The sequence below is a fragment of the Ursus maritimus genome, unplaced genomic scaffold, assembly GCF_017311325.1.
Source record: "Ursus maritimus isolate PB19 unplaced genomic scaffold, ASM1731132v1 scaffold_26, whole genome shotgun sequence".
In the NCBI taxonomy this organism is placed as follows: domain Eukaryota; kingdom Metazoa; phylum Chordata; class Mammalia; order Carnivora; family Ursidae; genus Ursus; species Ursus maritimus.
The window spans coordinates 40,261,402-40,277,241 of NW_024425119.1; the positions used below are offsets into that span (position 1 = coordinate 40,261,402).

At 59.2% G+C, this 15,840-nt stretch overlaps 2 protein-coding genes across 2 annotated transcripts; both read left to right on the forward strand.

Moving 5' to 3' along the window:
• Positions 1-167: 167 nt before the first annotated feature.
• On the forward strand, positions 168-1,956 carry LOC121105376 (aquaporin-2-like). The gene is made up of 4 exons (XM_040641946.1): positions 168-179; positions 403-567; positions 944-1,024; positions 1,747-1,956. Exons 1-4 carry the CDS (start codon positions 168-170, stop codon positions 1,954-1,956), a joined length of 468 nt encoding a protein of 155 aa, XP_040497880.1.
• Positions 1,957-9,506: 7,550 nt separating this feature from the next.
• AQP5 (aquaporin 5) lies at positions 9,507-12,586 on the forward strand. Its single transcript, XM_008704750.2, has 4 exons — positions 9,507-9,869; positions 10,928-11,092; positions 11,502-11,585; positions 12,401-12,586. Exons 1-4 carry the CDS (start codon positions 9,507-9,509, stop codon positions 12,584-12,586), a joined length of 798 nt encoding a protein of 265 aa, XP_008702972.2.
• The last annotated feature ends 3,254 nt before the right edge of the window (positions 12,587-15,840 follow it).

Genomic DNA, 15,840 nt, shown 5'->3' on the forward strand with positions numbered 1-15,840 from the left:
GTTACACCAGGAGTATCTCACGGCCTAGAGAGCAAAGAAGGCCCTTCTGTTACCTGCCCTAAAGCTTGGGCTGCAGTCAGGACCTCTTCCCTTCTCGTTGTTCAGGAAACACATTTGGGGACCTCAGCACCCTTTTCCTCTCACATTGGGCACAGCCCCCAGATCTAATGGGCTATGGAGTCAGTTTTCCTACCTCTGGCCTAGGGACCACAAGCAGTCCTGGGGTCCATCCCCCTAACTTGGGGCCACAGCCCAGGAAAAAGCTATCATTCATTTGGGCTAAGGTGGCTGGTAACCCCAGGTGTTCAGTCCCAGCCCAGAAGCCTCTCTGCAGTTGGGCAGGAAAATGGAGCCAGAGTGGGGAGTCTGCTCAGCGTCCCCTCACCCGCCCTCTTTCCCCAGCTCAGCAACAACACGACAGCTGGCCAGGCTGTCACTGTGGAGCTTTTCCTGACCCTGCAGCTGGTGCTCTGCATCTTCGCTTCCACAGACGAGCGTCGTGGAGACAACCTGGGCACCCCCGCCCTCTCCATCGGTTTCTCTGTGGCCCTGGGCCACCTCCTTGGGGTAGGTCATGGCTGCTGCTTCTAGCCTCCCTGGAGGGGTGGACATACAGACCTTCCCCAAAGAAGCAGACGCACAGACCACTCTAGAAATAGACACACAGACATCCAGAAGTGACAGACACAAAGACCCCCAGGGGACAGATACACAGAACTCCCCAGAGGGACTAGTCATGTAGCCACAGCAGAAGGTCTGACTCCCAGATACCCCAGATCTCACTCCAGCCTCCAATGAACACAGAGCCCTGTACACATATGGATTAACTGCCCATCACAGGGACTCCCCTGAGGCTGAGGTCGAGTGCTGCAGAGGGGCGCAAGGACCCCTGCACTGTCCTCGTCATCTCCCTCCGCTCCCTGACCCCTGCCTTCCCCTGTAGATCCACTACACCGGCTGCTCCATGAATCCCGCGCGCTCCCTGGCGCCCGCCGTTGTCACCGGCAAGTTTGACGACCACTGGGTAATGGTGAAACCTCCTGCCTTCCCCACCCCCCCTCAGAAACCATCTCCCTGCAGGGCGGGAACAGAGCGGGGTCAGAGCTCCGCCAACCCCTCCCCCCCACCCCCCGCCCCGCGCTCCTCCCAGAGAGCCCGGAGTTCCAGCCTGGGGCTCCCTTCTCGGGTCTGTTGCGGAACGCTTCATTTCCACATCCGCCCTCGAGGATCATAGCCGTTGTTGCCTCCCTGGCTTTTTGGAAGAGTTAAGCGACGGTCCTTCAGTGAGGTGGGGAACAGCTCACACAGTGCGCTGGGGCCCGTGAATGGTAATATTTGTACGAGCTAACACAGACATTTATATCATCTAGCCTTAGCACGGGCCAGGCCTTATTCCACGCGCTTTGCAAATAATAACTCACTTCGTTTTCACGCCTACCCTAAGAGGTAGATATTATCGCAATGAAAGGAAACTGAGGCCCAGACAGCGTGCGCAAATTGCCTCTGTTCGCCGGGGCAGTCCTCTTGGAATTCGCACCCTTAACCCCCAGCTAACCAATCTGCCCCCACAGCCGCCGCTGTCATTACTAAGTCCGCCAATCCCCCCTCCCTGTATTCCATTAATCGGGTGGGAGACCCCCTTTTCAACACCAAGTCGGGCGGGGCGCGTCTGGAGGCTGAGGGGCGCGGGGAGTCGGGGCTCGCCCCTCCCATCCCCGCCCCGACCGGCCTCTCCGCCCGCCCCAGGTCTTCTGGATCGGACCCCTGGTGGGCGCCGTCCTGGGCTCCCTGCTCTACAACTACGTGCTGTTCCCGCCGGCCAAGAGCCTGGCCGAGCGCCTGGCCGTGCTCAAGGGGCAGGAGCCCGACGCCGACTGGGAGGAGCGCGAGGTGCGGCGGCGGCAGTCGGTGGAGCTGCACTCGCCGCAGAGCCCGCCGCGGGGCAGCAAGGCCTGAGCGCGCCGCCCGCCCGGCCCGAGGCCCCGGGCTCGGAGGGGGAGAGCTCCGAGGGACCGCCTGCCGGCCGCCCAGCCCGCCCTCCTCTAGCCCAGGTCCGAAGTCGGCCCCCGCGGCGCGCGGAGGAGCCGCTGCCAGGGCGGCGGGGTGGCGGCGAGCCTGGCGGACCCCCGGCCCCAGGCTGCAGGCAGGGAGCAGCAGTCCGACGCTCCGGCCCCTTGCAGGGAGCTGGACGCCTGGGGAGGGAAGGCCAGCAGGCAGAAGAAGGCTCTGGAGAGGTCGCACCGGGGTCTGCGGGGGAGGAGGATCTGGGAACCTTGCGGCAGGTTTTGCTAGGGTGCGAGCGTGTGTTCTTCCCCAGCGTCTCTCTGTCCCCAGGGGCGCGGTGTGCATGCTCCTGAGTGCGAGTGGCTGTGCCTGGGCTGCGAGTGCGCTGGCTGGCAACCGCTCACTCCCCTCGTGACCCCTTCCTCCCCTCAGTGCAATAAACCCACTTCTTCTGCAGCCCCATCCTGCCCAGGAGCTCCGAGAGGGTGCTCCCCAGGAGAGGGGAAGGGGAGGGTCTGGAGGCCCCTGAGAGGGCTGCAGGGACGGCCCTAAGGACCAACCCCTACCCTGCCCCTTCTGGAAAATTCCCCCAAGCTGCAGCGCTGGGCCCCAAGATCTGCCAACACCCATTGCTAGAGACAGAGAAGTATCAGCCAGCGAACGGCTTCCCCAGAAGTCGCCTCTGGAAAAAGGGAGGGCTGGGTGACCAAGGACCTCCTTTCTGCCCTGAGGGAAGACCTCTTCAAAGAAAGAAGCCGGCTTCCGTGCGTGCATGCGTGCATGCGTGTGTACATGCCCTGCACGTGCGCATGAGAGCCCCACCTCCAGGGGGCTCCAGACCCAGAGATTAGCCTGTGGCAGAGAAAACAAAAGCCCCTTTGGGCCCCCGGCCTTTGTCTTGGGAGAGGGGGAGATTTGCAACGGGACACTTAGTGAAAGGAGACACTCCGTTTCGCAAGTGAGGCCTCTCTCCCAACACGCACCCATGGCTGGCCGGCCGGCGGGTGTCCAGGCGTGCAGCCACAGGCCCCACTCCCCAGGCAGCAGCTCTTCCTCTCCAGAAATCCCTCTTCCTCTCCCTCCCTTCATGTTTCCACCTGGTGGGGTGGGGGAGGGGAGAGCAGCCCAGCGCTCTCAGGACCACGGAAGGGAAGGGAAATGACTTGTCCAGGCCGAGGCAGGTCTGTGTCTAGAGCCTGGGCTTCTAAATTTCCAGGCCAGTGCAATGGTTCTCAAATGAGATTAAGTGGGATTAAGGGAGATGATGCATGTAAAGACGCTGTGTGAACCGTAATTCCTCATACCATTAGCACGCATTATTGGGATTATTTCATTATTTCCGCTTCCTGCGGGTAGAACACGGAAGGGGCCTGGTCCTCAGCCTCTTTTACCTTCTTTAGTTGGCGGCCGGTGCAAAGGACAGCCCTGGGAGTCCAGGCAGAAGGAGATGGGTTTGGGGGTGACCCCATCCTGGTCCAGCCTCTTCACCTCTCCTGGCCCTGAGTGTACCCTAGCTGTTCTCGCACTTTCTTCCTCCCACCACCCAGACACCACCCGTTCTCTCCCTCCCTCTCCAGTCTGCTGCAAAGCTAACTAGGAATCACATCTTGAGCCCCCTTCGCCATGCACTCCAGGCTTCTGTCCCTGACTGCCTGACAACGCACCAAGCACCAGTGGAGACGGGAGTCTCCAGCCCCTTCCTGCCGTCCCCTCCCTTCAAAGATGGACCGTGTATGAGGAACATCTCTGTAAGGGTGCCCACTTCTTCATCTATGCTTTTTTCTGTCTTCCTTGACCAAAGTTCCCTCTGGGGTCAGAAAAAGGCTGCCTTGGCCATAGGTGCTATGGAGACATGGTCCCAAACCCCCGACAGCTGGTGACAGCCACCTGGCCTCACTACCAGAGGAGAGGTTGTATCAGAGACCAAAGTGACCTCTGGGGCTGTACTTTGAACTGCTCTGAAGTTCAAAGGCAGCAAAGCGTTGAGCTGTGAGCCAAGCCTGAATGTGTCTCAGGCACCTCATCCCTACCCCTCACCCCCACAGATCACCGTAGAAGTTGCCAAGAATGTCTCTTTATGTCTATTCTACTTCCTGGATTGCATCTCACCCAAAACTAAATGTGACATCACCACAACTCCCTGCCCTGATTGCCCCAATTGGGGTCACTAAGGTCAGAGGTCAAAGCAGGATTCAAAATGATGAGGATGGAGAGGACCTGACACCTCGCGAGCATCTCTTGCGTCCCAACCTCTGTACTAAAACCTCAGGCAGGTTAGGGAAGGACAGCAGATTCCAGCTCTGCGGGGTTTTAGGATTTCCAACGCACTCCCTATCACCCCCCCGTGATTGCCTCCCGACCCTGTGAGACAGACGGGCAGAGCAAATACTGTTCTGCCCATTTTATAGATTAAGGAACGGCGTTTCAGAGACTCATCTAATGTCACACGGCTGTATGTGCTGGACTCCAGACTTGAACTCAGGCCTTTATTCAAAAATCCCACGACCTGGGGGGATAGCTCAGGGGTAGAGCATTTGACTGCAAAATCCCATGATGTGTCCGTTCGGGGCTCAGAAAAGACCAGGTCTGGTCTGGGACAAGTCCTAGTTGCCCCTTGGGAGCCCCTGGTGGAAACCAGAGCACAAACTGAGCCTGGCCAGCCCGGCCCTCTGTCTAGTGTGGACGCCGGCCCTTGGGGACGGCCGAAGCAGCGTAGCGAGAAAAGGACAAAGGACACCAGGCTGGTTTCTGCCCTTGAAAAGCTTCCAGTCTGGAGGAGGATGGAGGTCAGACACACCCAACACCAGACGAGGCAAGGCAGCATGGAGGCAGGTGGGTCGGCTTCAAGCGGCTGACCCCTGGGGCCCAGCAGCGTCCATTCCCACATCCCCACTTTGTGCCGGATGACCGTGTGCCTGCAAGTGTCACTTTCATGTGGCTTTGCCTCTTCCCACGGTGACTCTGTCTACATGCAGTGCCGCCCGGGCAAGACTGTAAGCCCTTTGGGGGCAGGGCTCCTTCCAGTTCTTGGATGGCATCCCCTACCTATTTTCCTTCATCTGTCTGCATATGGTAAGCACTCAATAAATGCTCATTTGCCAATAAGTGCTATTTCTTCCGCAACTGAGAGATGATCGATATCGGCCAAAGTGCCGGAAGACAGACTGGGGTCTCTGGCATGTCTTGAGCCCCCCAAAGCTGCTGCTGGGCACGGTGCAGAAGGAGTCCCAACGCTTAATAAGCAGCTCAACTAAGGCAGCTTGTTATGGCAAATTCCCACGGCCAACCTGGCCAAAACGGGCATCCCAGGCTTTGTGACAGCGCTGGCACCATGGAGAGGGCACCAAGACATGGGCAGGCTGTGCGGCCTCCGGAGAAAGAAAAGAACGGAACAGCCGCTTTGGTCTCCGCGTGCTGGCCTTAGCACCGTGTTGGAAAGTCAGGACAGGACAGCCCCTAATACTCAACATGTCCACAACTGACAGCCCCAGGCCGGCTCCCCCGCCGCCCTCCCCACCTCAGCTGATACAACGTCAGCCTTTCAGATGCACAGGCCAAAAGGCTCCAATCCGCCTTGACCCCTCATTCTCACGCACCGCGAGCACTCCATCAGGCCATCTGGTCAGTGCTCCGTGCACGAGGGGTCCAGCATCCGATCCCTCCCACCATCAGTACCCCCACTGAGTCAGACCACTCTCACCTCTCCCTGGGTGGGCACCGACCCATCTCCCTGCTTCTATCCCTGTGCCTCTGGTCTCTTCCCAACACAGTAGTAGAGGGATCTTGGTAAAAAAAACTGTCAGACCATTGCCAAGCAGTCCTTGGCTCCGCGACTTCTTCCTTCTCACCAGGGAGGCCTGTGGGCCTGTTGGTGGTGCCCGGGTCTGCCCCCTCCACCACCTCTGCCCTCGTCTCCTTCTGCTCTTCCTCGTTCCCTCTGTTCTGGCCACAGTGGCTGCTCCCTCTGCCCGGAGTGTTCTTCCCCCAGATAGAGACATGGACCTCTCCCTCTCCTCTTTCAAGTCTTTGCTCAGATGTCAACTTTTCAATAAGACCTACATTGATACCCCATTTAAAATTTCAAAGAACCTCCACTCCCACCCCAGCATGCCCAGCCCCCCTTAACGTATTCTATTTTTCCATAGCACTTACCAGATTCATTCATACTGTATAATTTACGTGTACCCACTGTTTATCGGCTGTCTCCTTTCACTAGGATATTAGTCCCTCAAGGCAGAGAAGTAGTCTGCTGGCTCTGCTGGCTCATGGCTGTACCCCAGTGCTTAGAACAGTGCCTGCCACATGGAGAACTGCCCGGCAAGTCTTTGAGGAAGGAATGAATGACTCTTCCCCAACACCAGGGAATGTGTGGAGCCCCAGGGGAGTATTCTGCGGCCAATTACCCTACCATTTCTGCCTCCAGCCCTCGACTGCTCCTAGGGAATACAGGGGTCCCTATATCAGGAGAGGAGGGAAGGGGCTGTCCCCTGAGGGGTTCTAACTCTCCCTGCCACAGATGGGGAGATCTATCTCCCAGTCCAGGGAGATCCCAGGGAAGCATTCCTCTGGGGCTGCCAGGGCAGAGCCCAAGTGCTCAGGGCAAAGACAATTCCAGAACAGAGTAGCTGCAATAGTTTCTTGTGGCAGCCTTGGAACAGGGTGACCCTGATGGTTGGAGAGAGATGGAAGGACCTTCAGCACAGGCCTAGGAAACGTAACCGGCTGCTTCCTCTGAGTCTGTGGTCATCAGGGTCATTATTCCAGTCTGGAACGGGCCTGCAGGGAGCCCTGAGCCCCAAGCCCAGATGAAAATACAATACACACCTGCCATGCTCTTCCAGGGGCAGGGCTCCAGGACCCATGGCAGAAAGGACAAACAGACCTCCTGCCTTAAGAGGACAGAAGTGGGGGGGGGGCGCCTGGGTGGCTCAGTTGGTTAAGTGGCTGCGTTCTGCTCAGGTCATGATCTCGGGGTCCTGGGATTGAGCCCTGCTTCAGGCTCCCTGCTCAGCAGGAAGTCTGCTTTCCCTCTCCCTCTGTTCCTTCCCACCCAGCTTCTGCTCCTCCCCCCCTCCACCCCCAGCGCACTCACTCTCTCTCTCTAATAAATAAATAAAATCTTAAAAAAAAAAAAAGGAGACAAGTGGGAAAGGAGCTGCTCTGGCAGGAAACACGGAACTGAGGAGGAACAATAGTGGGGTTTCTTTGGTTCCTGTTTTCTTTGGCCTCTTAGCTGCCACGGAGCCTGGAGCCCGTGCCTCCAGGTCCTTGGCTTTCCTCCGGGCCTCTGCCCTTAGTCCCTGCTGGAGAGACTACCAGAGGAGCACCTGTTCTCTCCTTCTGCTGCACCCTCTGCGTAACTCCACACAGAGCCCTCAGGGGGCCGTAAAATTATAGCCACACACACCACATGAGGAAACTTTACTGAGCCTTACTCTGTAGCAGGCACTGTGCTGAGTGCTTCCCAAGGACACGTGGCGGCAGCAGGTGGTGGGGTCTTTTGTGGAACTCCTCTCCTTGGACCCTCTTCCAAGCCCTGGAGGGTTCTCCAGCCTCATTCCCTAACCTGGGGCTGGGAACAGGGAGGGCTGGGAAGGCCAGTGGAGAGCAGCTGGGAGCTCACAGGGAAGGGATAAGGACAGGGGGACGGAGATGGGAGCTGGAAGAGAGCGTCACCCAGGCCAGGGGTGGGGATACTAGAAAAGACCACATGTAAGAGAGATGGGCCTGGAAACTGAGGTAGAGACAGACAGAAATGAAGAAAGTCACAGAAATTAAGAGGCGGAGGAAGTAAAACAGGAGACAGAAACAGAGGTGAAGAGATACTGTGACAGAGCCTAAGGCTAAGACGATAAACAGAAAGCAAGGGGGAAAGAAGGGAAATTGGAAAGAGCAAAAGAGAGAGAGGGAGAGCCTAAGTGACAGACTGAGACTGAAATGAGACAGAGGGACAGGGAGATTTCGAGGCAGACTGCGACAGAGACGAGAGAGGAAGAGACTGCTAGAGGAGGAGGACAGACCGGGAGACTGAAGAGAGAGACAAGAAGTCTGAAAAAGAAAGAGTTGGGAAGGAGAGCCTGAAGGAGAAAGAACAGAGGCAGGGGTTACAAGAAGGAGAGAAATCAAGACTGAGTGCGGCCAGGCGCCTGGCTGGCTCAGGTAAAGCCTGCGACTCTTGATCTCAGGATTGTGGGTTGGAGCCCCATGTTGGGTGTTGAGATTACTTAAGGATAAAATCTTTAAAAAAGAAAAAAGAAAAAAGAAAAAAAGACCGAGTGAGAGTTTGAAGGACGGGAACACTAAGGAGACAGAAAGGAGGAGGCGGAGGTGAGCTGCGGGAGGAAGAAAAGAAAAACTCTGGATATCCAGAGTAGGGGGCCTCCCGCAGGGGCAAGAAGGCAGGAGAGCCCAAAACCTGGCATGGGAGGTCCGCGATGCACCTGTACCCTCCTCTCACCAAACTCCGACCCCGAATCCCAGGGGCTCTTCCCTGACCCCAGACAAAACCGAACTCGGTCATGCCCCCTCAGGTCCCATGAACAAAGTGAACTCCCGGCCCCCACCCTCTTGGGGGCTCGCTGGGATCCCCAGGAGTTCTGTGCTCCTGGAGGGGCTGGCTCGGCTGCCCGGGAGACGACGCCTCCCGGGGCTACCGGGCTTCGAGGATTGCCAAGAGCAGGCCAGGCTGGCGCTGTGCCTACTTTTCCCAAAACGCCCCCGCTCCAACCCGGGAAGTCAGCCTGGGCCGGCCAGGGAGAGGCCCGCGACGGCCGGCCGGACCGCCCCGCACGGCCCAACCCGGCCACCCGCCCCCGCCACCTCCGGGCAGGGAGCTGAGTGGCGCTGTCCTCGGAGAATCGCATCATTCCAGCCCTGCCGCGGGTGAGGCCGGGTCAGGATGCCCGGGTCGCAGGAAGAAAAGGAGGAGCTGGACCCAGAGCCCGAGGAGAAGAAGAGGGGAAGACAAGGGACGGAGCTAGAGGGCCAGCGGAGGTAGGCGCCCGGAGCACCGTAGGACGGGCGAGGCCGGACGCGGCGAAGTCTCCCAGGGAGCCCGGGACCAGCGGCGCGGAGGAGAGCGCGGGAGCCGTCCGGGGCGCACCATGCGCGGCTCCCCAGCCGCCCGGCCGGCCTACACGGCCGCCGCCTGGGTCACGTGGCCCGGGCGCGTCCGCTGCTGCCCCATCGGGGGGGCGGGCGCCGGGTCGGGGGCGCGCGGGGCCCCGGCCCGCTGCGAGCCGCTGGTGGCCGCCAGGTTCCCTCCCTGCGCGCTGCGCTGGGCCCCGGGCGCGGGAGCCGCCCACTGCCTCCCCGCGCTCGCCCCCCCGCGGGCAGCCCGCCCTCTATATAGCGCACCCCTGCAGGGCCCGCGCCAGGCCGCTAGCCACACAGTGGGCGCCGCAGAGCGCGCCGCGCCAGGGAGCCAGCCCCCCGCCCCCTGCGCCGCCGCCCCGACGGGCGTCCAGCGCTGCGGCCGCCGCCGCCTGGCCCCCGCGGCCACCATGAAGAAGGAGGTGTGCTCCGTGGCCTTCCTCAAGGCCGTGTTTGCCGAGTTCCTGGCCACCCTCATCTTCGTCTTCTTCGGCCTCGGCTCGGCCCTCAAGTGGCCGTCGGCGCTGCCCAGCATCCTGCAGATCTCGCTGGCCTTCGGCCTGGCCATAGGCACCCTGGCCCAGGCTCTGGGGCCCGTGAGCGGCGGCCACATCAACCCCGCCATCACGCTGGCCCTCCTAGTGGGCAACCAGATCTCCCTGCTCCGGGCGGCCTTCTACGTGGTGGCCCAGCTGGTGGGCGCCATCGCCGGGGCGGGCATCCTCTATGGGCTGGCCCCGCTCAATGCCCGAGGCAATCTGGCCATCAACGCGGTGAGTGCCCATGGGGCTGGGCTGGGGTAGGGACCTTGCAGTGGGCTCCTGACCAGGTCCCCGACCCCATTTCAAAGATGGGTGCCACAGAATGGGCCAGCGCCGTCAGGAAAGTCAGAAAGTTGAATCTCCAGGCTGGGGTGTGCCCCGTCTCAGCCTCCCTGCTTCATACCCACCTCCTCTGCCTGCTCCCCTCCTGCTGCTCTTCCTGGCCTCTCTCCTGGTGCCTACTGTCCCTCCCTTCTTGCCCGGAACTTCTGGCTTTCTCCTGTCTCAACCCTGAGTTTTGCCTTCCTCTTGGGACCTTCCCTGCTCCTGTCTGCTCCTCATTGGAGTGGTTTCATGGAACCACCAAAGACGGGTTGTAATCCTGGCTTTGGGTGACCCTTGCTCCTCTGGGTCTCATTTTTCTCAGCCATTCCGTGGGGGTGGTCAGAACCTACCACAGCAAGTGGCATGGGCATTACGTTTGGAAACCATATGTGTGGCCCTCCTAACGCAGCCGCAGCGTGTAGGGTCTGTTGAGTATTGGTTCCTGCTCCTGGTTCCCTGCTCTCACCCCCGCCCACAGTCCCAGATTCAGTCCCCATGTCCCATGCAAACTGGGGTCATTAATCAAACACAGAGGAGGATTTTCTCGGCCATTGTCAAGCCGTGAGTCAGCCCCACCGGAGAGACGGGTTTGAGGTTGGCACTGGCAGCGGGTCAGACACGGGCGGGAGGCAGGCTGGGGGTGCAGTAAGCAAACTGGGCAGCTGCCCACAGGAGGGAGGGTAAATGCCAGCTTGTGGGGATGGGAACTGGGCAGAACCGTTGACAGGACCTTGTCCAGGAAAAGCTCCCCTCACCCTCAGCTCCTTGGCCACAGGCCTGTGCTCCAAGCTTTGCACACACTGTCAGGGAGGTAGTCTTTTCAGCAAATGACCTTCCTGACCGTGTGCAAGGCTTGGCTTCCAGGTGCAGTGGCTCTAGGTGTCCTTGGAAGCCAAAAGCCCCATCCCCCAAGCCCCTGGCCGTGGAGCTAGTGGCGGGCCTTCTAACCCTCCCTCCCCTTGCAGCTCAACAACAACACAACACAGGGCCAGGCTATGGTAGTGGAGCTGATTCTGACCTTCCAGCTGGCCCTCTGCATCTTCTCCTCCACTGACTCCCGCCGCACCAGTCCTGTGGGCTCTCCGGCCCTGTCCATTGGCCTTTCCGTCACACTGGGCCACCTCGTGGGGGTGAGCAATGCTGCCACTTGGCTGGAGTTGTGGGGAGCCCCTCAGGACAAATAATGGGGCCCCAGAGTAGCACCCTTCTGTACCAGGAAACCCAGCAGTGAAGGCCTGGAGTGGGGTTGCTGTACTCTCTCCCAGGCTGGATCCCCCAAAATCTCCTCTAGCCTGAGAGATTATGGCAGTAAGTGGGAGTTGGGGTGAAAGCAGGAAATCAAGCCCAAGCACAGGACTTGAGAAGAAGGAAGGGTGCATGGGGACCCGTGGCGGGAGAGGTCACCAGCCTAGGAATTGGGAGACTTGATTCAGAGACCTGGCTGAGCCCCTGAACTTCTGGGTGACTCTGGGAAAGACCGGGCCTTTAGGAGTTGGACAAGCATGGTGCCCCCCTCACCACCTCCCTCCCTCCGTCCAGATCTACTTCACGGGCTGCTCCATGAACCCAGCCCGCTCTTTCGGCCCTGCGGTGGTTATGAATCGCTTCAGCTCTGCTCACTGGGTGAGTGTCAGCCCTACCCTGGCTCCCTGGCAATGAGGGCCTGGAAACCCGGCCAAGAGCCCCTGGACTATCTGGATGCTATGGGCCCAGAGCTTGGGGGTGGCCCTGGGAGGTGTGGCTGGAGATCAAAAGGGGAAGGGGATGGAACGCAGCCAGAACAAGGACGAGGGTAGTTAAATGGCAGAGGACCCTGGTTTGGGGCTGGGGGGTGGGGGGACTACCTGTATCTGTACCTCTGAGGAAGGGAAGGAGATCTGTTCCTCTGTGTAGATCGCTGAGGATTTTGTGTCTGTCCATCTGGGGTGGGACGCAGGTGGGGGGGCGCACTGCGTCTGTGGGTCTGTCCTCTCTGATGGTTTCCTCACCTGTTCCAGCTGACGGGGTTGAGAGTCTTCCTTCCTGTGGGCCTGTCCCTCTGGACAGTCTATCTGTCGCCTCCTCGCGTTCTCTCTCTCCAGGGTCTGTTTCATTCCCTGTGTGGGAGGGAGAGTTCTGTTGTCTCTCCGAGAATCTACATGTCTGTTTCCTTCGAAGGGTCATTCGTCTCTCTTTAGGGTGAGGCTGGGGGGCCCTGTCCTTCTGGGGATCTGTCTCCTTTGAAGATCTGAGTGTCTGGAGGCCAAGTCCCCGTCATCGAGGAATAGGGTGTCCTTATATCTGTTCCTTGGGCAGGAGGAAGTCTCTCTGGAGGTCTGGAGGTCTGGAAGTCTGTATGTCCACTTCCTCTGAGGGTCCATAGGTCTGTCCTCTGGAGGGGAAGCTGTTGGTCTCTGAGGTCCGGACTCAGCCCCCTGACCCTGCCATGTCCCCGCCAGGTGTTCTGGGTCGGGCCCATCGTGGGGGCCATCCTGGCTGCCATCCTGTACTTCTATCTGCTCTTCCCCAACTCCCTGAGCCTGAGCGAGCGCGTGGCCGTCATCAAGGGCACGTATGAGCCTGAGGAGGACTGGGAAGAGCAACGAGAGGAGCGAAAGAAGACCATGGAGCTGACTGCCCGCTGACCAGTGTCAGGCAGGGGCCGGCCCCCCAGCCCCTGAACCACAGGGGCAAAAATATTATATATATAGGACAGCAAACCTTCCTTCCCCTACAGCTGGGTCCTCTGGGCTAGGGAAGAGGTGCTGGCTCCCCCAGCTTCACAGTTAGGGAGGGGAGCAGGAACCCATGATGGGACGCTTGAGTGGGGGTCAGGGGCTGGTGTCTGATGGGGAGGGGGTCTCTCTGGGACAGGGCAGCCCGCTGCCATGAGGTCAGACCTCAGAGACTGTGAAAGTAGCACGAAGCTCACAGGCTGCGCTGGGGCCAAGCTAGGAAGGGGTGGCCAGCAGTCTGTATGCCCCTATCTTCCCCCACCACCCCCTCTTAAGAGCCAGAGGGGTCCCAGTCCCTAGGACAGCAGAGGCTGCCCCTCCCCAGATTGCCTTAGGAGGGAGACAGACTGGTTCATTAAATGCTACCTTATTTATTTCTGCTGGAGGATGCACGGGGTAGGGCTGCTGGTGTTTGGGGGCAGGGGCTTACCAATAAACCACTGACATTCAAGTTCTGCCTCGTCTCTCCCCAGAGCCTCTCCTTGGGACACTCTGGCTGATCACCTCTGTCCCTCTGGACTGTCTGTTTCCTCTTTGTCATCCCCGATGCTCTCCATGGTCTGCACAGTTCTCTGTGGAAAGACAGGGAAGCTGAGGCCAGGGGAGGCTTAGGGAGGCAGAGAGATGAGGTCGGGAAGAGAGAGAGAGGGAGAGAAGGAGACCGAAACATAGAAACAGAGCGAGGTCAGGAGGGGGCCGCGGGAGCAGAGGAGGGGTCCTCACCAAGTCACCCACCTGCTCGCCCCTCCCACCTCAGCTATGTCAAGTCTCTGCCACTTGAGGAGGGCCTGGCCCCAGTGGCAGGGTGTGCCAGGCAGGGTGGAGGAGAATTGAACCAGCTGGCAGCCCCTTGAGATGCCAAGGGGGTGACCAGCCAGATCTGTCATCGGGAAGGAAACACAGCCCTGGAGTCCCCTCTCTGCACCTCACTCTTCCAAAAAGGGGCCATGTTGGGAGCCTGTGGTCAGAGGGAGAAACCCCCTACCTCACCCCCCAACACACCCAGAAGCCACAGCCAGCCCCGCCTTTTTCTGGGTCTCCTCTCTCCGGCCTCTGCCAGCCTCTGTTCCCACTGTCTTCCCCTCTGGGCCTGTGGCTCTGCTCTGCCCTTGTCCCCTTGTCACTGACACTCCTTAGGAAGCCTCCTTAAACTCTCTGAGCCTCCGTCTCTTAAGCTGATGAAACAAGGATAAAAAATGCTTCCCTCACAGGGTTGCTGTGGGAATGATTTAAGATTAGGGGAGTGAGGTACCTGGGACCAGTCTGCTCTCTGTAGGGAAAATGGTGGAAGTCACGCAGAAGAGCAGCTCAGGACACAGCCCTGCCTCATAGTTAAGGAGTCTGGCTTGGAGTTCAAATCCTACTTTGCAACTTTGGGTAACATAGGTTCTCTGAGTTGTTTGGGTTTTTTGGTTGTTTCTGTTTTGGGGCTTTTTTTTTTTTTTTTTGCAAGATGTTTTATTTATTTATTTATTTATTTGAGAGAGAGAGCCCCCACATGAGCATGGCTGGGGGGGGCAGAGGGGGAAGCGGACTCCCCACCGAGCAGGGAGCCCTCATCTATAAAATGGGCATGCTTGTACCCACCTCATGGGGTGTGGTGAGCATGCAGTGAGACAGTGGACGGAAGGAAAACACTTGTGCAAACAGGGCCGGGCGCCTCAGAGTGAGTGCTCAATAAACTAGTGTGAAAAGAACACAGCACACACATCTGGGACCCCAGCCACACTCCAGTTCTGGGCCCTGCTCTCCTGTTTGAACCTGAGTTCCTGCTTCCCTGGAATGGGAACCTCTCTGGTGGTCTTACAGTTTTGCCTCCAAAGAGGAGGGGCCAGGACGGTCAGGAGACGGGCCGAGAAGAGGTGGAAGAAGCCATAGACCCTGGCTGGCCAGTGTCCGTCCCAGGGAGGGTGGGTGAGGAGGGTCAGACTTCCCAGCCCTCCTTCAAACTCGAGCCTAGTGTGGGGGAGCCAACCGCCCCTGCCCGCCCACTGACTTACAGTTAACACCAAATGGCAGTGTGCTTGTGTGCGTGTGTGCGTGTGTGTGTGTGTGTGAGAGAGAGAGAGAGAGAGAGAGAGAGAGAGAGAGAGAGAGAGAGAGAGAGAGAACCTCAGGGCCCCCTTAAAAGAGTGGTTCCTCACCTGCCTCATCCATCCGGCCCCTACCCTCAAGCCAGGCCGCAAATACCAGCTCCGACCAGCAGGGGGGGCCCTCGTCCACCGAATCCGCAGCTGCGAGGCTTCCTCTAACACAAATCCTGGGTCTGGGCCCTAGCCACATGGGGGTACGGGGAGTCTCTCAGGCCTGGGTCCCCTAGGCCGACCAGGAAGCAGCTACTCCCAGTCCACTATCCGGGTGGGAGTGCAGAAGAGAGGGGATCCCTCCCCCTCTCGCCCCACAGGACTCAGGTACAGGTACAGACATGACTGGGAGGCTGGGCTCTCCGTCCAGCCCAGCGACGTGCGTTCCTTTTTTGACGGGTCCGAAGGAGAGCATAACGTGGTGAACCGTGGGCCTGTGGGAGACAGACCCTCAGGGATGGGCGGGGCACCCAATTCGAGGAAGTTATAGGCCTGGCCTGGCCGGAGGGTGCGGGTCCCCTATAGGGCTTTGGGCCTACAAGATGCGGCGGCGGGCTGTTTGGCCAGCAGGGGGCGCTGTGTCCCTTGGTGTGTGAACTTCCAGGAGGGTCTGGAGCCCACGGAGGCCTGCGCACACGTGTACACGCACATGGTAGCCCTGCACATCTACACTGACCTTCAGCTGTACTCAAGGGGCTGTGTCTGCTGGGCATAGACTGCTCACTCGGTGTGTGTGTGTGTGTGTGTGTGTGTGTGTGTGTGTGTGTGTGTGTGTGAAGAGCCACACCAACCCTGACACGTTCTCTCATAGGGCCACAGGGCTGCTGGGGACCAGACCTAGGAACCTGGCTCGATGTGTTCTCAGAGAGGTATATATGTGTGTCACACCCAAGTACCCACGTGCTCAGTCACCCCTGAGCCTCTGCTCCAGGGGGAAATGGAACCCGGGAAAAGCCTTGATTCTCCTATGGGAGGTTTCCTACTCCTCCCCCTCCCCCTCTGCCCAGGGGCTGCTGATTTTCACCAGGTAGGAAGGTGGACATGGGGACACGATGGGGAGATGGGGGTAAAGGCAGAAAA